General features: G+C 45.2%; 1 protein-coding gene across 1 annotated transcript in view; it reads right to left on the bottom strand.

The window, feature by feature from the left end:
* Nucleotides 1-3,636: 3,636 nt before the first annotated feature.
* The window catches only part of ADAMTSL3 (ADAMTS like 3), a 282,288-nt gene continuing 264,946 nt past the window's right edge, over nt 3,637-20,978 (bottom strand). Inside the window, exons 23-27 of the mRNA XM_032391915.1 lie at nt 19,660-19,842; nt 17,353-17,469; nt 11,391-11,574; nt 8,285-8,489; nt 3,637-3,804 (exon numbers count right to left, since the gene is read on the bottom strand). Coding sequence (XP_032247806.1) covers nt 3,637-3,804; nt 8,285-8,489; nt 11,391-11,574; nt 17,353-17,469; nt 19,660-19,842 — 857 coding nt within the window. The remainder of the gene's footprint in view (nt 3,805-8,284; nt 8,490-11,390; nt 11,575-17,352; nt 17,470-19,659; nt 19,843-20,978) is intronic.

The following is a 20,978-nucleotide window of genomic DNA, read 5'->3' on the forward strand; positions in this document are numbered from 1 at the left end:
ACCCAGTACTCCTCAGCCATGCCCCCCATGCAGAGATGAGCTTTTTCTACTGAAAAAATTGAATATTCACAGAATACACAAAAAATGTATTTTAAAAGGATACCAAATTGTTGTGCACAAGTGTTGGGTGGTCCCGTCTTAATAAGAAATCGCCCACCTTTTATGCATGTCATTCCGAGTCAACTCTGTTGTTTCCAGCCCAAAGGACCCTAACTAACACGGCTACCTTCTGTTCTGATGGAAGGTAGGGCCACTGGGAAGTCAGAAGGAGCGACAGAGCTTATGAAAGAGGAGAGGACACAGGGGGCTAGAGACCAATGCTGCAGCTGCAGATCCAGAGGCTGGTCATTGAGGACCTAGTGAAAGAAAGGTCGGTCGGTCCAGCAAAGAGCATCTCACGTCCTCCTGGCCAGGGACAGGACTGGGGACGGGGACGCCCCAGCTAGGGGGACACACTCTGGGCACCAGCACTGTGCACACGTGTGCATGCGCGGCTCACATGCTCTCCTGTCTAAAACATGAAAGCGGACACGGCACCAAAAAGCACAAAGTCCCCCTGTTTCTCCTAGTCTCCCCAATGTCTCATCGCTGTTCAGTCGAACTCCTCTCCTACCTCAGACCACCCCTTTCCCCATCAGCCAGATGCAACCACAGACTCCAGCGGACAGATTCCGAGCCTGACCATCATCCCAAGGGCCCGGCAGCTTTAAAGAGATGCAGATGGCCAGGCTCCACTCCCAAAGATTCCCATTCATGCAGTCCCAGGCAAGGACCGAGCATCCTTACTGTAAAGAAACGTCCCAGATAATTCTGAGGAATCACCGCTTTGGAAGCAAACTCCCTGTGTCTGGAAGCACTGCCTCGGGCCCCGAGTTGTATGTGTGCTGCGCTCCCCGGCTAATTCGCACCCTCTCTGGCACACTTCCACGCCCCCCAGGCCCCTCCCAGGGAATCTTTCTTCTTCTATTTCTTTTAAACATTTTGATGTTTTCAGTTCATCTCTTTTTCTTTTTCTTTTTTTTAAAGATTTTATTTATTTATTTGAGCGAGAGCTCGAACACAAGCAGGGGGGAGGGGCAGAGGGAGAGGGAGAAGCAGGCTCTCCGTGGAGCAGGGAGCCCGATGTGGGGCTAGATCCCAGGACCCTGGGATCATGACCTGAGCCGAAGGCAGACGCTTAACTGACTGAGCCACCCAGGAGCCCCCACATCTCTTTCTCTAAAGCCCCATTTGGCCATGTATTGAGCCTCCTGATAGATCCTTCCATGCTTCTATCCTCTCCACTATATTTCTGCTTCTTGTTTTCGCTGCCAGTGGTTAGAAAGCATGTGGCACGTCCAGTGTGGGTCCTGAAGGAAGGACACCGTGGCTGGAGCGCCAAGAGTGAGCGGGTGTGAGGTTTGGGATGCGGCTGTGAAGGGAGGGAAGAGGGGTGCCTGGGGGGCTCAGTTGGTTGAGTGTGTGAATCTTGATTTCAGCTCAGGTGGTGGTCTTGGGGTCGTGGGATCGAGCCCCATGTCTGACTCCTTGCTCAACAGGGAGTCTGTTTGAGATTCTCTCTCTCTCTCCCTCTGTCTCTCCCCCATGGTTTCCCTCTCTCTCTAATCTCTCTTCTCTAAAAATAAATAAATAAATTCTTTAAAAAATAAATAAATAAAGGGAGGGAAGTGTTTACCGTGTGGCATTTTCTAGGTCACATTACAGACTTTGGTCACCCTTCTTCCAAAGAGCAAGTGAGGTCTCTAAAGTGGTGGTGGTGGTATGATCAGATTTGATTTTGGAAAGGACCGCTCAGGCTGGGATGGCTTGGCTACAGGTAATTGTGGTAGAGATGGAAAAAATGTAGATGGGTTTGAGAAAATATTACAAGGAGCCAAAAGGTATATAAAAAGTTATCAGAGGGGCACCTGGGTGGCTCAGTCGGTTGAGCGTCTGACTCTTGATTTGGGCTCAGGTCATGATCTCAGGGCCGTGAGACTGAACCCTGTGTTGGGCTCCACGCTGAGGGGGGATCTGCTTAATATTCTCTCTCACCCTCTGTCTCTGCCCCTCCCCTCTGCTTGCGAGCATGTGCATGTGCTGTCCCTCCCTCGCTCACTCTCTCTAAAAAAAAAAAGTAATCAGAAAAGTACAAATTACAATAGGATGTAATTTTTCACCCTGCAGATGGGCAAAATTTTTAAAGACTGAAAACCCATATAATGTTCACGAAAAGGTTAAATGTCCATGAGCAGTGGAATGAGGTAATAATGTTAAATACAACAATGAAAAAGAGCAAAGTGCATCTTAGGTACTAAGATGGGGAAAAAGTCTATAATGTATTGATAAGGAGAAAAAGCAAGTTTCGGAAAAGTACATCAAGTATGTTAAAAAAGAAAGCTCAGTCCACGTACGCGTTTGTGTCGGAAGTCTATCTTTGAGAATGCGAAGTGAAACATCTGGGGTGATCCATGTCAGTCTGTGTGTGGTCTCTATCTCCTCAGCAAAAGACAAAACTAGGTTGTCTATTGAGAAGGAGGGCAGCAGTTCCATTTTCCACTTGAGGAAAATAGTTCTGGCTTGAGTTGTGTTGTGGGGAATAGGAAACACAGAAGATTCTACATTGCCAAACCCTACTGAAGGCTCAAAATGGAAACTGAGCCAACTGTCAAGGTCATCTCATTTTCTCTGGCAACACTCCGGGTAGGGAGGAGGGAAAGGGAGCCATATCTCGAGCATCGTCTATGACCCAGGCTGCTTAGGTGCTTTCACACTAAGCCAACTACTCGAAACCTCCCAACCATAATTTTACGTGGACAGTAATACCCCGTTTTGCAGATCAGAAGGCTGGGTAGCCCGGGTCACACAGGAAGAGAGTGGGAGAATTCCACATTCCCTCATTAGTGTGCTTTCTGGCTCTCTCCCCACGTCCCGCTGGCTGGGGCGCGCTCCTCTGGGACGGCGGAGTCGCCAGGCGGAAGGAGCCCGGGTCTCAGGGTGACCTCATGGAACAACGCCCCTCTACCCCAAACCGAGCACCAGCTTTGACTCCTACACAAGAGAAAAGCAAACTCTTTCGAGTTTAAGCCCCTTTGCGAGGTAAAAGCTTGTTTCATTCTCTGCTACACCGCTGTGGGAAGATCTTCATCAAAACAGTTTCTAGGGGCGCCTGGGTGGCTCAGTCGGTTAAGCGTCTGCCTTCAGCTCTGGTCATGATCCCAGGGTCCTGGGATCGAGCCCCGCATCGGGCTCCCTGCTCAGCAGCGAGTTTGCTTCTCCCTCTCCTTCTATGCTCTCTCTCTCTCATGCTCTCTCTCAAGTAAATAAATAAAATCTTAAAAAAAAAAAAAAAAAAGAGTTTCTAGACAGAGGAATATAGCAATCCACTGAAAACATTAGGAAGACTTAATCTGTAAACTTAAATATCATTAGGCTTGACCAGCTTTGTATATAGAGGGAAAAATATCTGTCCTCAATGCTACTTTTTTTCTCTTTGGGGTGTCCCTCTCTAAATATGTTTAATGCCCAAATAACTTGTAATTATAATAGTGCATATTAATTAATATTTCAGTATAATGTATACTGTCGAGGATGGTACTATAAGAAATCATCATTGGATAGGAACTGTCAGTTGTGAAAGGCAGGGGACAGGAGAAGTCATCCCATTTTCAGGCAGTCACAACCACGGACTGAGGCAAGAGAGGGCTCTGGGCCGAGTGAGTACCTCCTTCTGTCATCACAGCGGGGGTCAGAGCTGTTGTGATGTTGACAAACTGCATGCTGCCGCTGCATCCTCCCAGTGCGACCCAGGCAACGTGCTGGACACTGGAACAGAAGCACAGCGCAGCATAAACAACCTGTGAGCTCACGCATGCCCTGGTACCAAGGTCATGCACTGAGGTGGGGCTGGTGGTCCCCAGGGGAAGTCAGGGAGGATGGGAGTGCAGCTCTCAGGACCACACAGCCCTCCCTCAGAGCCAGGAAGATACCTGAGCATCTTCCTCCTCCTCTTCCCCCTCCAGGCCCCGAAACTTAGACCATCTCTGGGGAGAAGGGAAAAGGACGGGGCCAGTCTGTAATTGACGGGGCTTCGGTCCAGAAATGACATTGCTTAAAACCATAAGCAACTGCCAACTTTGGGTTTTCCTGCTCTGAGCATAAGTGGAGGCCTGTGAGTTAAGGTGAGTTCAATTAAAGAAAAAAATTTTTTTCTGACATGGGGTTCTTACATTTTCATGTAGTCATAATACATATTAATTTTTCCTTATACTCTGTTTAATGCTTGAAAAGGCCTTTCCCATCACACTGGTTCTATTTTCATTCACCTTCCCAGTCACGTCCTTTGTAGCACAAAAGCTTTTAATTTTTACATTGCCCAATGTATCTGTTTTTGTTGTTGTAGCTTGTGTTTTTGGTGTCATATCTAAAAAACCATTTCCTAATCCAAGGCATGACGATTTATGTCTACATTTCTTCCAAGAGCTTTATAGTTTTAGCTCTTAAATTTAGGTCTTTGATCCACTTTGAGTTAATTTTTTGCATATGGCATAAGCTAGGGTCCAACTTCATTTTTCTGTGTGTGTGGATATCCAGTTGTCCGGCACCATTTGTCAAAGAGATTATTCTTTCTCCAATGAATGGTCTTGTCACCCTTGTATGAAACCAACTGACACAGATCTAGAAATTTCTCTCTCGACCTTAAATTCTATTCCAGCAACCTATATGTCTGTCCCCTGTCAGCACCACGCTGTCTTGATTACTACAGCTCTGTAGTAAGTTTGGAAACCAACAAGTTGGAGCCCTCCAACCTTGTTCTTTTTTCAAGATTGATTTGGTTATTCTGGGTCCTTTATATTTCCATATGAATTTTAGGATCAGCTTGTCAATTTCTGCAGAGAATCCAGCTGGGATTTTTACGGGGATTGTGTTAAATCTGTAGATCAATTAGGAAAGCATGGTCAGCTTAACATTAAGTGATCTGATCCATAAATATGGGATGTCTTTCCATTCATTTAGATCTTCTCTAATTTCTTTAAAAAACCTATTGTAGTTTAACACTATTTTCTTAAACGATTCTTCCGTTTTGGTTAATTACCATTGAACTTTAAACCCACTTAACACGGGTCTGTCCTCTCATTTCACTGCATGACTCAGGGTTACTCCTGCACCAACATTACATTATTTTACTTACATCAGATAACACCAGCTAAAGAAGGTCTGTCCACCCCTCTAAAAGTTGTCTTTCCTAAAAATTTCCTGTGCTCATTTGTTCTCCCACATGAATGTCAGAATTACCTTAAGTTCCAAAAAAAGAATTCTACTGTAGCCTTTGTTGGAATTCTATTACATGTTTCAGTTCATTTAAGGGAGCAGACATCTTTACAGTACGGAGAATACCTTTATTTGTCCTACTTTTTCTTTACGTGTTTCAACAGTGTGTTCTATTTCTCCTTACGGGTTCTGTTTTGGTTAATTTTATGTGTCAGCTTGGCTAGGCCATGGTGTGCCCAGATATGTGGCCAAGCAGTATTCCAAGCGCTTCTGGGAGGATGTTTCTGGAGGAGATTAACATTTAAATCAGTACTCGAGGGAAAGCAGATTGTTCTCTCTAATGTGGGTGGGCCTCACCCAATCAGTTGATGGGCTGAATAGGCCCCCAAAAAGGAAGAGGGAATTCCTCCCCAAGTAAAAGGGAATTCCTCCTGACTGACTGTCTTTGAACTGGGATATTGGCTTTTTCCTGCTTTTGGACTTGAACTGAAACACTGGCTCTTCCTGGGTCTGTAGCCTGTTGGCTTCTGAGCTGGAATGACACACTCAGCCGTCCTGGATCTTCCAGCTTCCTGACTCACCCTGCGGCTCTTGAGACTTGTCAACCTCCATAACTGCATTAACTCATTAACTCATGCACACACACAGACACACACACACCCCAACACCCTATTGGTTCTGTTGCCCTGGAGGACCCTGGCTAATACAGATATATAGATTTTGGTCCTAATCTTAGAACAAATATCTAAAACTGTGTTAGTGGCTCTGGAACTGGGTGATGGGTAGAGGTTGGAAGAGTTTTGAGGTATATGCCAGAAAAAGCTAGACTACCTTGAAGGGCACGTTGTTAGAAATGCGAACATTTAAGAGGACTCTGATGAGGTTTCAGGTAGAAGTAAGGAACATGCTTACTGGGAACTGAAGGAAAGGCAATCGTCCTTCTCAAATGGCAAAAACTTGGGGCACTTGGGTGGCTCAGTTGGTTGAGCTTCCAACTCTTGGTTTCAGCTCAGATCATGATCTCAGGGTCATGAGATCGAGCCCCGAGTTGGGCTCTGTGCTCACTGGGGAGTCTGCTTGAGATTCTCTCTCTCCCTCTCCCCCCCTTCCCCCACTCACACTCTTTCTCTCTCTCTAATAAATAAATAAATCTTAAAAAAAAAAAAAATAAAATGGCAAAAACTTGGCCAAATTGTGTTCTAGTGTTTTGTGGATGATAGAACTTGCAAGTGATGAAACTGGATATTTCACCGGGGAGATTTCTAAGCAAAGTGTTCAGGGTGCCACCTGGCTTCCCCTTAGTGCTTACAGCAGAATGTGAGTGGACAGATAAACTGAAGGAATCATTAAACAAAAAGGAATCATAACTGGAGGATTCGGAAAATTCTCAGTCCATCCATATTTCAAAGAATGAGAAAGTATGTTCTGGAAGGAACACGAATGGTGTGGCTGGACAATCACTCCATAAGGAGATTCCCCATGGAGTTAATCAGCCATCCCAGCAGAAGCCAGGAATAGAGATAGGATTGTACCAGGAGAGACACTGAAGGGACCCAGTTAAGGAAGGCTTTAGAAACTGTGGATTCTACAGGATGGGATAAAGCCATTCAGCTGCAAACATGCTTTATCCTTCAGGAAGAGGGAAGAATGACCCCAGATTCAGAGCTCACCAGGGATGCCGCTCCCAGGACAGGCCCCAGGGGAGGGGAGGCTGTTCCCTTGATTTCCGCGGGCCCCGCTGCCCCTGCCTAGTGCTTCAGAAGCAGGGCCCCTCCAAAGAGCCACGTGGGAAAGGCTGCTGTCTAGGGCCATGGGGCAATGCCGCTGCCCTGGTGGGTCTGGAGGGCAGAGCGTCAAGCCAAAGAGGATTATTCTCCAAGTGTTAGGATCTAATGGAATTAGTCCTGCTAAATTTTGGACTTGACTGGGACCCACCGCCCGTTTCCTCTTCTGATTTCTCTGGTTTGGAAAGGGAACGTCCGTCCTCTGCTTGTCGCATCACTGTATTTTGGAAGTATGTAACTTGTCTGCCTTCACAGGTTCACAGGGAGAGAGGAATTCTGCGTCAGGACGGCTCACTTCTTACCCATTCCTAATTTAGATGACATTTGGTGAGACTTTGGATTTGAATTGAGGACAGAATGGGTCAAGACTTCTAAGGATATTGAGATGGGATGAATGTACTTTGTATACAAGAAGGACATGAATTTAGGGGAGGGGGGCAAAGGGCGGAATGTTATGGACCAAACTGTGTCCCCTCAAAATTTGTATGTGGTAGCCCTAACCCCCATTGTGACTGTATTTGGGGACAGGTTCTATAAGGAGGTATTAACAGTGAAATGCTGTCATAAAGGTGGGGCCTTAAGCTGCCAGGAATAGTGTCCTTACAAGAAGAGGAAGAGACACCAGAAGTCTCTCTCTCTCTCTCTCTCTCAGTCTCTCTCTGCACAGAGAAGAGCCCATGTGAGGACCCAGTGAGAAGGCAGCTGTCTTTAAGAGGGAAAGTGAGGTCTTACAAAACCAACCCTGACAGAACCTTGACCTTGGACTTCCAGCCTCCAGAACTGTGAGAAAATAAACTTTTGCTCTCCGCGGCACCCAGTCTGTGATATTTTGTTACGGGGCAGCCCTAGTAGACTAATTAGGTTCCTAGACATTTCTTTAAACTTTTTTTTCCCAAATATTTTTTATTTATAATGTTGTTCAAGGTGGCGTTTGGGATATGGGCTATGAGACTTCTGTGCCCATATTACTAATGATCCTCTGCTCCCTTCTCGAAGCCTGCTCTTACTCCTTCTGCCCCAGACCAGCCAATCGTGGAACTTCTGTCACTGAGCTACTCTATTCAGAGAATCCAACTTTGGTTCACCTTTATATTGGGAGACAGAGACACCGTGATTTCCAGATCTAATCCTTGAGGTCAGACACATCCATTCGCTTCAGAGATCAATCAGATGCTTCCCCCCAAATTAAAAAAAAAAAAGAAAAACGTATGATTACATTACTGTCAAAGCACTAGATTTGTCCGCTGTACCTGGCCCCCTGGCTCAACGACCCCCTGGCCACAAGGATGAGCGGAACACGGCCTTCTTCCCGGAGGCCGCTCCCTGGGAGCACACGCTCTCGGAGACATCACCTGCCTGGCGCCGCTGGCTGTCGTGCGTTTGCAGGTCACTTGCCGACTGTGGGACCCTTCACCGCAAGACACAGAGCACGCGGACCACGCGCTCGTGAACCACCTGGGAATAAAAACGACAGCAGCTCAGTGAGGACCGGAATGTCAGCCCCTGCAGGGAGGGTCTTGAACATCGATCCTAACATTGTGACCGTCTGGGGGCCGTCACATGTCTCGAGGGGAATGAACCACAGCGCCGATAACTCCTGGCTCTCTTCTCAGATTTCCTTTTTGTTCAGGGGAGCGACAGAATTACCAGGGAGAGACAAGGAACACAGGGGTGGGGTCGGGCCGTCTGCAAGGATATGAGAGCTGGCACTTGCAGGGCCCCAGAGAGCACAGCTAGGGGAAAATTAGGTGGAAATCTCAAAAAGGTGGATTGCAGCTCACTGAAACCAAAGGGAAGAAAATATTTTTAAAGCACCTATGTGCTATTTGCTCTGGGAGATATTTACATGTTATTCCCATTCTTTGTAGGGAAGAAACCAATGTCCAAAGGGGTAAATAAGTCGGTTACGGTCACATAACCACAAGCCGACAGAGCTGGGGTTGGATACTGGGTTTATCTGACCCTAAGTTCCCACTTTCATGACAGAGAACGCTCGGAGCTGGACACCTTTGGGATACTGAGTGCTCTATCACGGAGGATGTTCAAGCTCTGCTGGGATCCTACCGAGCAGGGGCTCCTAACCTGAGCTCTAGGGTGCTCCAAGAGACCGCGGACCTGGACGGGCAAAGAATTACCTCTTCGTTGTCATTGAGCTACAAGTGAAATGTAGCGTTCCTTTAGTTATAAAAATGTCAGCCAGAAAATACAGTAGTATTAGCCCTGTCTGTGATTTTGTTACCAATGGAGACCATAGATATTTTTACATGACCTTACAATTGTGGAAGGCATCTCAAAAAGTTATTTATCACCACTTCAAAATTAACATACTGCTCGATATTAGTGTATCAACAGAGAGGCAAATCTATTACCGTATCATCATTTTTCAACATGATGATGCTGTACTTCAATGTTACTGGTTTCGTGATCGAATGTATTCTATTTTACAGATTTAAAACCCTCGTCCTGGGAAGGGATCCCCAGGCTTCTCCAGACAACCAGAGGCGTCCACAGCATAGAGAGATGAAGGACCCTCAGTGCGAGAGCCCTAGGGTTACAAGACCTCAAGGTGTCTCTCGTAGGTGTGAAAGTAGATGGCCGCTCATCCTAGGCACATGCACAGCTGGAGAATATGTAATAAACACGGCAGCCGATACATTTGTTTCCACTTTGTAAGAATCAAGAATTGGCATAACCAGCTCCCCCGAGTTACTGTAGCATCAGTTCGCTGCTTCTCCAGGGACAGATGACTCAGCGCAAGACCTTCCTCTGAAGCACAGACCTTCCTCTGCTCCCAGGTATCTGCTTTGTTTGCCAGGGTGACCCTGTCTCCCACTCCTCTCCAAGGCCCAGGTCAGCAGATTAGTGTGGGCATTTGAGCGAGGGCAGCGAACTCTCTAACGAAGTATCCATCTCACAGTCGTGCTCCAGAAATGCTACTGTTATTATTATTTTTATTTTATTTTATTTTACTGGGGATTATGGTGCCATTTGGTCAGTTACCTGCTAGGGACTCTGTGATTCAATCATTCATTCATTCACTCCACACATATCTGTGGAGGGTGCATAATGGGGGCAGAGATTGTGCTAAGTGCTGGGAATAAAGTGTTCTGCAAACAGCTGTGGATTTACCCTCCTGGGCTGGACAGTCTAGCGTGAGACAGACCATGGTAAGAGCTATGAACATGAATGATAACAAATTATGAAACACATACAGCACAGGGGCCTGGCTGAGCTTGGAGGGGAAGGTTAGGGATAGTTTCCCTGAAAAGAAATGAACAGAAATAACTAAGTGGAAAGAGAGGGAACAGTGTTCTAGGCAGAGGGAACAGCATGTGCAAAGGCTCTGAGTTGGGAGAAAGACACATCTCAGAGACAAAAAGACAGCATGGAGTGGAGATCAGATAACCAGGCTGGGACAGAATGGCAGCCTGAGGCACAAGCCCGGAGGGACTTCTGTTCTCTCGCTCCAGAATTCAGTCAGGCAGCAAATACTCACTGAGCACTAGTGTGTGTGAGGCCCTGGTTTAGACACCGGGGTGAACAAAATGAGCGAGACAGAGGTGCTCCCAGTGCTAGGGATTTTTGGCCTTTGTCAAAGTGTTTGAAAGGTTTTAAACAAAGAGGCATCTCAGTGAATTTGTGTTTCAAAGACGACTCTGTTTACACATGGGATGAGCACTCTAGGGAGGGAGACAGGAATCAGGAGGATCCTGGAGCCGTCCACATGAGGAACCTGATGGCGTGAGCTCCCGGGGGAACGGAGGAACTAGACAAGAATGGATGGAAGTGAGAGAAACATGGGCGTCTGGGATGCAGTCACTGGATCTGGAGGCCTGGGGACAGACCAGGTTTGGTGGAGATCATGAGTTTGATTTTGGACATTTTTAAATTATTGATTTCTATCTATTACCTAGAAAGGTTATGAATGGTTTTGACCTCTGGGGTGGAATCTAAGGAATGGCATTTTGAACGGGACCTCCAGTGATGCTGGCCCTCTGCGCCATCTCGAGGCAAACCCATGGGACCAGCTCTACTAAGGACCAGATAGCCCTGTGAGCGTAGGAAACAGATGTGGGTAGCGGTCAAGAGCAGAGGCTCTGAACACAGATGATCTCGATTTGAATTCTGGCCCTTGTAACTGGGCAGCTTCAGGGTGCTTTCCCACCTGTGAAATAGGAAGCTAACAACATGTACCTCCAAGGTGATGGTGCAGTGGTCCACGTAAGCACTTAGCAGAATGCCCGATGCAGAGTGCACACTATACATACCACAGTGATTGCACTGGGAAATCCAAATTACCATGCCTTCTAACCCGAGCAAAAACCTGGTACTGATACGAAGAGTGACCACACGTACCTTGAGGGGCAGTCCCGGATGTTACAGGGCTGAAACCCAGCCAGCGGCTTCGGGAGGTGTTGGCAAAAGGCCTCACTCACTTCCTGCCCGTTGGCCATCACACACTGGGGTCTCTGGACTCGGGCTCCCAAGTGGCCGCAGGTGGCAGAACAACGTGTCCAGTTACCGAGCTCCCAAAAAGGCTCTGCAGAAAGGAAATGAAATGTCATGACAGCCCTGAATGAGATATGATGATGGGGCTGGAAGGGACATGGCCACAGACCACCAGGAGCTGTTTTCTGGTTGGCTGCCCATCTGCTTCTTTGAGAAGCACTCGGAGAGTACGCCGTCACCTAGTGGAAGGCCTCCTTTACATTTCATGTTTCCTCCACTGACTTACTCTCCTCACTGGTGGGAATGGTGGCCAGCTTGGGGCCCTTGGACCACAGTCTGGGAGAGGTGCTATTGGAGGCCAGCTGGACTTGCCAGAAAAATCCCAGAAAGAGGGAGGAGGTGCTCCGTGCAGTGGGCTGGCTCCTCAGCATTCTCCGAGCAGAGCCAAGAGGACGAGAGAGGAGGGTGTCTCCAGGGGATGCTCTCACAGGTTCTATTTCTCAAATGTGGGCCAGGCGGAGAAATGAAAGGCCGTTTAGCAGGGACCAGGGATTAAGCAGTCAGGTTAAAAATGCATTTCATTCCATTCTTACTTTTCCATTAATTCTTATCTAAACTTCAGCTTACTCCTGGAACTGCATAAATAATTTGTCATGGAGCCATCTGGGAAAGTAAAAATGAGAGTTTCCTTTAGCAAAGTTGAAGCTGACCACCTCCAGTAATTATGGCTTTTTAATTTCAGTCTTCATTCCAAACAGCCTTTCCCTTCCTTTTTGACACTTGGTAAAAAGACGAGGTACAACACGATGATGACAGATTTGTGTGACCACAGAAGGTGCCAGATTTTCCCGTCACAATCACAAGTAATTGATAGCTACCAGCTGTGTCCACAGACTCCCTCACAGAGCAGAGCGATTTCTTTAACTTATTGTTTTCCAGATTTTCCTTCTGATTTCTGAATTTTTGTCTTAAGTTGCATATGGCGTCCTCTGCAATGCAGAACTGTACATATTTTTAGTTGGGCCCCCAGGATTACAGTTTATTTGAAACAATTTTTTTTTTTTAAATAGCTGGGTTTATGGAGAACTTCCCAGGTGAAGGGTACTGAATTTTAGATACTTGGCCATCAGTTTTTCACCTAATCCTTACGGCCATCCTGTGAATTAGACCAGTCTTATTTGCAGAAGTGGGAAAAAGCTAAGTGACTTGCTCAAGGTCCTTCATCTAGAACCCAAGACCGTCAAACTCCACATCTAACTCTTTCTACTATGCCATACTTTACAAAGACACCTTGACACTTCAAGGCAGAAAACACATATATTTCTTTAAAAACATGTGTGGTTTTTGTTTTAATTGAGGTGTCATTCACATACAATAAAATGCTCAGAAATCCAGTGTGCAGTTTTATGAGTTTTCACACTTGTATCTACTTTTGTAACCATGAACCACAGCAAAATATAAAACACTTCATCTCCCAGAAAGTTTCCTCCTAATTTGATCAACTTTAATCTTTAATTAAATTATTTTAATCAATTATTTTCATCCGAATTATTTTAATCAGTTCCCCTCCCCCACCCAGGCAATTCCTTGTTCATTTCCATCAGTACCCATTATTAGTGTCACCTGCTCTTGGCTTTCATTCATGTACTCTTTTGCACTTGCTTCACATAACATTTTTGAGATTCACCTGTATTGCTGTGCGTAGCCCATTCTCTTTTATTGAATAATATTCCATCGTATGAATATACCATAGTTCATCTATTCTCCTTTGGGTGGCCATTAGGAAGTGAAGGCTGCTGTGAACATTCTTGTACAAATTTTTTTGTGAACAAGTTTTCACTTTTCTTGGGTAAATACCTGTGAGTGGAATTGCTGGGTCAAAGGTAGGTGCATGCTTAGCCTTCTTAGAAACTACCACACAGTTTTCCAGAGTGGTTGTACCAGATTACACTCTTACCACCAATGCATACGAGTTTCAGTAGCTTCACGTCCTTAACCAAATCTGGCGTTGTCAGTCTTAGTTTTCACCATTCTAGTAAGCGTGGAATCGTATCTCTTTGTGGGTTTAATTGTCATTTCCCTGATGCCATCTGTATATCTTCTTTTGTGAACTGTCTGTGCAAGTGTTTTGCCTGTTGTCTTGTGGGGGGGAGGGGAGAGTTCATTGTTGACTTGTAGAAGTTCTTTATATATTCTAGATATAAGTTCCTCAACAGACATATGTTTGGCCAATCTTCTTCCCAGCCTATGGGTAACCATCCATTTGCTCTCTGTATTTAAAAGTGTGTTTTTTTATTTTTATTTTTTCTTTTTTTGTTAATTTGTTCCTTGAATTACATATGTGAGTGAGATCATATGGTATCTGTCTTTCTCTGTCTGACTTATTTCACTTAGTATTATACCCTCTAGGTCCATCCACATTGTGCAAATGGCGAGATTTCATTCTTTTTTATGGCTGAGTAATATTCCATTGTGTGTGTGTGTGTGTGTGTGTGTGTGTGTGTGTGTGTGTATCACATCTTCTTTATCCATTCATCTATTGATGGGCACTTGGGTTGCTTCCATATCCTGGCTATTGTAAATAATGCTGGTATAAACATAGAGGTGCATATTTCTTTTCAAATTCCTATTTTTATTTTCTTTGGATGAATACCCAATAATGGAATTACTGGACCATACGGTAGTTCTATTTTTAAATTTTTGAGGAACCTCCATAGTGTTTTCCATAGTGGCTGTACCAATTTACCAATATTCCCACCAACAGTACACAAAAGTTTCTTTTTCCCCACATCCTCGCCAATACTTGCTATTTCTTGTCTTTTTGATTCTAGCCATTCTGACAGGTGGGCAGTGATACCTCACTGTGGTTTCCATTTCCCTAATGATGAGTGATGTTGAGAATCTTTTCATGTGTCTGTTGGCCATCTGTATGTCTTCCTTGGAAAAATGTCTGCTCAGGTCCTCTGCCCATTTTAATCAGGTTATTTGTTATTTTGGTGCTGAGTTGTATAAGTTCTTTATATATTTTGCATATTAACCCCTTATCAGATATGTCATCTGCGAATATCTTCTCCCATTTGGTAGGTTGTCTTTTTGTCTTGTTGATTGTTTCCTTCACTGTGCAGAAGCTTTTTATTTTGATGTAGTCCTAATAGTTTATTTTAGCTTTTGTTTCCCTTGCCCAAGGATCCGTATCTAGAAAAATGTTTCTACAGACAATGTCAGAGAGACAACTGCCTGTGCTCTCTTCTAGGATTTTTATGGTTTCAGGTTTCACAATTAGGTCTTTAATACATTTTGAGTTCATTTTTGTGTATAGTGTAAGAACGTGATCGAGTTTCATTCTTTGCATTGTATGATCCTGGCACAAAAACAGACAGCTGGATCAATAGAATGGAACAGAAAACCCAGAAATAAACCCATGCTTATATGGTCAATTATCTTATGACAAAGGAAACCAGAATATACAATGGGGAAAAGACAGTCTCTTCAACCAATGGTGCTGGGGAAACAGGAATAAACTCTAGTCTTTACCTTGACCTTCAAAGCTCTGAATGATATGGTCCTCAGCCACCTTCCAACTTCATTTCATACCCCCGCCCCACCTCTCCCCCATGGTGCCCCCATCACATGAATTTTCTTTGTGTTTCTTGACCACATTAAGCTTGTTCCCACTTTATGGTCCTTGCACTCACTATTCCCTCTGCCAGAAATGCTCCTTCCTCATCTTTGTGCATGGATGGCTCTATCTCATTGTTTAGGTCTGGACTCAACTATCACCTCCTTAGAAGGCTTGTCCTGACTTTCTTCTCCAAAGTGGCTGCATGCAATCACTATGCTATCACCCTATTTTGTTTCCTTCATAGCACTTACCACAGGGAAATATATGTTTGTTTCCTTGTTTACTGTCCATCTCTCCTACTGGAATGCCAAGTCCATGAGGGTGAGGAGCTCTTCTGTCCTGCCCACTGCTGGGACAGGGCATGTTATAGATTAGGTACTCAAGAAGTATTTGGTCAATTAATAAAGGAGTGTCTTTGAAATGCTAAGGTAGGGATCCACTGAAGGTCTGGCATATTCCAGAATGTGTACACGTGTATGTGCAGGTGTGTGTGTGTGTGTGTGTGTGTGTGTGTGTGTGTGTGTGTGTGTGTGTAGGAGGTGGTCAAACAAGAAAGGCAGTGTTGATAAACCAAATGTTTAAATATTCCAAAGGCTTCAACTTTCCCAGCAGTTTCAGCCTCATGAATATCCAATTTTTAAATTAATTGATTTGAGGGAGTTCCTTGATTTCATGTTCCCTTCCACATGGAATTCCTATCTGCCTTTGCACATCTGTTTCTCTGCCTGGAATGTTCTTCTTCCTCTTCCCAGAACAAACATCATGGCCCACGTGAAAACGGGGTTGTCTTCTCCAGAGAGAGGTGGGCCCTTTCCTTAGTGCTGCCAGTGGACTTGGTCATCCTTCTATTCCAGCACTTGTCATCCGGCTTCAAAATACCTGTTTACATGACTGCCTCCCTGTAGAGACTATGAGCTTCCCAAGGGCTAGCTCACCTCTGACCCCCAGCCTGGCAAGAGTAAGCACTGGGCAAACACTTGTTGGATGGTGCCATAGACTGAATGTTTGTGTCTCTCCAAAATTCATATGTCAAATCCTAACATCCAATGAAATGGTCTTAGGAGGTGGGGCCCTCAGGGGGTGAGGAGGTCATGAGGGTGGAGCCCCCAGGAATGGGGTTAGTGTCCTTACAGAAGAGAACCCAGGGATCTTCTTCACTCCTTCTGCCACGTGAGGACACAGCAAGTGGGCCCTCACCAGACGCCTGATCTGCTGGTGCCTTGACCTTGGGCTTCACAGCCTCCAGAACTGAGAGCAATGAATGTATGTTGTTGCTAAGCCACCCAGTCTATGGTTTTTGTTATAGTAGCCCAAACAGACTAAGACAAAGGCTGAATGAATGGATAATAGTGCATTTTATAATGGTAGTTTTATGTCTGGCAGAGGAGAAGAAATACATAAATACTCCTGGAGAATGAAGTCATAAATAACATGAGCTGGACTGTTTGATTGGTGGCCCAACACTGTTTTCCTCTTCTATGCTCTCCCTGCATCTGAGAAGGTGGGAGCCTAGGAACCACATTTCTAGAATCCCTACCTGCAGAGTTATCCTTTGGGATATGTTCTGCAAAGGGGAGGTATTTGCTCAAGATTTAAAAGGTCAAAATGATGTAGCCAGTATTGTTCCTGTATAGGAGGTATAATAAAGCATGAAATCTAATAGGAGCTTCTCTGCATCCTTCTGTGACTTTCTCACTTCTGAGCTACAAGAATCTGAGATCATCAGTACCTTTTCCCTGTGATTCCAGCATTTCTGATTTTCTTAACTCTACCTCTCTCCCTTGGCCTCCTAAAGAGTTTTGCCAGCTTGAAATACTTAGATTAGGTTCTCCTGACCAAACAGCAATGCATAACAAAGTTAATAAGTATAGGGGAAAAAACTTATGAAAAGAGAAAAATGAAAGAATTGGTTCCAGAACTCAGCAAATCTTCCCTCTGTGAATATTGGCCAAGTTGGCAATAGTTTTAAAACTGGAAAGCCAATCCCTGTTTTATCACAAATAATGATGCACATTTAGGATATGGGGCTCTGCGGGCTTCCTCAGGAGTGATTTCTTTTTCAAAAATGTTTCAATATGGAAGGAACAAGTTGAACCACAGAAGACCGAGGGCAAGGGAAAAGCTGGCCAAATGTCTAGGAATAATTTTAATTATTGAGAAGTGCAAAACATGGAGTCTTGTAGCTAAATCCTTTCCCCTGCACATGCCTCACAAATGGCAAATCCCTAAAAAGTCAGAATCTCTGACCTGGAGGTCGGGGTTCTCCTGTCGGGTCATTGCTGTTGGTTCCGGCGTTGGATGCCTGGAGCATATGCTTTTTATAGTCCTTGGGAAATATGCTTTTACTGTCCAAACGTCTTTGTTCTGAGAAAAAAAAGAAAAAAGAAAGAAGGAGCCCTTGTTTTCCAGTTAAACAATATCTAATTCTTGTCCCAGCTTGGGTGTTCTTAAAGAAGACAACTACTAGGAAGTCAGCTCTTTCCAAAGAAATGCTCTGTCCTGGATGCTCAGGCTCACACAGATCTGGGAGTTACATGTGGGTCTGGGTGTGTGGGTGCTATAGGGGTCTAGTTAGAGCAACTCTGCTAACACGTGGTATCTGTGCATGTTTTCAGAGTTTATAGCTTAATAAGATGGGAAAAAACAGATTCACCAAAATTCCAGAAGGGATTGGAGGAGTCCTCTGAGAACAGTAGAGCTCTTCCACTCAACAGGAGCCTTGGCAACAGGAGAATGAGTGAGGTTTCACAGAGCACCTCACGTGGTGGGGAGTGTGGGCTTTCAGGAAGACTGTGAAGCTCTAAGCGCAGGGCGGTGGAAGAATGGCATGCATTGTGTCATGTAAGACATTCTTGATTCCTCAGTCAGTTTAAGCAAAGTCATGAGCTGCTTAGTGGGAGGTACTCCTGAGAGAAGAGGTATGCGGGGCGAGGCTGAGATGGCCATGCAGCTTCATGAGTGGAGACGAGCAGAAGCAAGGAATAAGGCTGGCACTTCTCAGAGCATGGGGAAGGCATTCAAGAATCAGACAGGCTTGGCCAAGCCCATCAGTTGAAAATCTTCCATTCCAAGATCCTAGAAGACCATGGGGACTCTTTGGGAAGGGCCACACGGAGGTACACCAGAGCCTTCCTGATCAGCACTGATGGTCCAGGAGGGGCAGCATGAAGAACGCTCAAAGAGAAGGCTATATATTTGGGCTCCAGGAAAACTTTCTGTGAGTTTTAGTTCTCCTCATTCATGCAGTGGGATTAAAAATGACTGCCCCAACCCTGTGCTCTTGTAAATATCGGAGGAGTTAATGAACACCAAAGTGTTTTGTGCATGACAACTGTTCTAACTCCCCACATTGGCATCTCCCACCTGTGCATGTCCCCGGGCACCTCTAACTGCCAACAAGAAAAGCCATGGAGAAGGCTCTTTTCCATCATCCTCTTGATTCCGCAGTGGATTCTATAATAATCTCATACCAGGTCTGCCAACAACTCAATTTCATTCATTTGTGAAACACTTATTTAACACTGATTACACCTGTGTTAGGTGCCGGAGATACAAAGAAGAATAACAAATGATCCCTAATGTCCATCTGATTGACTTCTGTCATCAACTCTCAACTGGTTCCAAACCCTGATGGGAAAGAGGAGTATCATTTACCGAGCCCTAAAACCTCAACAATTTAAAGCCCATTTTGGTGACAAAAATTTGTTGAACTCCAGAAATTATCCCTACAGATAGCAGAAGCAGCAGAAGCAGCTTGTCATCCTGGGCCAAGGGGCACATTGTAATGAGCTTCTCCAAATGACATCACTGACCCAACTGTAAGGTGTCCTAAGACTCAACTGATTAGTATTTATTGAGTACCTACTGTGTGCCTTATACTATATTATATCCTCAGGACTGCAAAAAAAAAAAAAAATCACACATGATCTCTATAATTAAAGGACCTACAATTTAGCTGAGGAAACAGAAGTAAAAGAGGAAACAATTGGAGAACAATGTGTGTTTGGACTTAATCAGATACCAGGTGGTTCGACCAGAGAAAAGAGGTCAAATGAAATCCAGGGGGTTCCCACAGGAGATAGGAATTCTTCTGTAAGAGACAGAAGTTGGCCCTCCATTTCTCTTCTTTGGAGAGCAGTGTGCCTGGAAGTGATACTTCCACGGAAACAGCACATGGGTGGGGGAGTCTGTCAGATCACAGGGCAGGAAACCATGTTCACTAGAACAGAGCTCACTGCTAGCTTGGGCTGGGGGTTGGGGTCAGCAGATACGCAAATACAGAGGCAGAACATGAAGGGTCTTGATTCTGGGCAGAAGACCATATGCCAGTGTAGGTTCTTGGGAAGAGAAGTATTAGCAAGAAAATCACAGCCTTCTCAGAGAAGACCTGGGTAGGACGAAATGCCAGCTTCAGTGCTCGTTTGTATGTGGCAAGGCACGGTTAAAACCATCTAACGTCCATCTTGTTTACTCCTCGGCTCCAGGATCAACCAAACGGGGGGCTGCTTGTACGTGTTACAGGAAGCACTTGAACCCGAAGAATGTGACACTTACCCAGCAGGTGCAGTACAGACATGGCCACTGCCTTTCCAAGAGCATTGGTAGCTGTGCAGACATAGGTTCCTTCATGTTCAAGGGAAACATTCTGCAACAACAGGGATCCATTGAAAAGCAAGGAAACATTGTCACTCAGAGATCCTCCTCTCTTCAACCAAGTTATATTAGGCTGAGGGACACCTTTGGAATAAAAACAAATATGACAAAGGCAAATTCCTTTAAGAATAGGGCCACAGAACCATATGACAAATACCATTTAGCATTCTGACCACAAGTTAGCGAATGGGCTTAATTACATATAATAGGACAGATGGCTACTTCTGTTTCTACAGATCCTCGACGGCAGGGAGGAGATTCCATCAAAGCAAAGGGCTTTGGTCTATGATGCACCTGACTGGGGTATGTATGTAAGTCAAGAGGAGCCAAAGAGGGTGGGGTAGCTCCATATCAGAAAAAAGAAGAAATACAAAGCTGAGTGGGGGGAGCAGGAGAGTGGTTGGAAAAGAGGAGCTAGAAGCAGAGACAGAGAGAAATGCCCAGTGCTGAGTTATCACAAAGAAGTCTCCAGAAAGCAAAACTATCTAAGGCGAATCTTTAAGTTACTTGCTGTGCATCGGCAACAAAATGTCCCTCCTTCAGAAAAAAATATTAAATCTTTAGGGAAAAAAAAAACAAAACTTGTTCATTGCTACTTTAGTACAAGAATATAATTTCAGGGAACACAAAGCGTTGAGTTTCAAGTCTGGTTGATGTAGCGAGGTGCAGGGACTGTCAGCAACACCTCTGGACACAGAGAGGAGCACGAGAAATAGAAAGAATTGCTCCCCCCGCCCCAATCTTGAGAAGTCTTAGCATCTTGCTGGGATATGAAATGCAAAACTCAGAGGAACCTCTCTTGGTTCTGAAGGGCTGGGGCAGCCTCAGATGATCCTGAGATCCAGCTATAGTAAGTGGTTTTGGCGATGTGCTCTCCCCCTCGGTGCTCTGCTTGGAGAGAATGTGCAGGCGTGGTGAGGCTTTCTGCCAAAAACAGGTGTCACCGCTATCATCACGACATTTTCAATGCTCCTTATAGTAGGCAAAACGCCTGCCCCGCGAAGGTCTGGTTAGCTCCAGCTTACACCAGGGAAGATGGCCAAGTCAACACTAGGCTGGAACCTAAATACCCAGACAAGTGCTAATCACATGTACATATGCCTTTCTAGTCACTTCTACAAACACATACACACAGAGGGGTCGAACTTCCCTAAGGTCTCCAGCTAGTAAACATCGGAGCCAAGATTCACACCCACGGTTTATTCCAGAACTGATCTCCT

Source organism: Phoca vitulina, unplaced genomic scaffold (genome assembly GCF_004348235.1).
Source record: "Phoca vitulina isolate PV1807 unplaced genomic scaffold, GSC_HSeal_1.0 scaffold65, whole genome shotgun sequence".
In the NCBI taxonomy this organism is placed as follows: domain Eukaryota; kingdom Metazoa; phylum Chordata; class Mammalia; order Carnivora; family Phocidae; genus Phoca; species Phoca vitulina.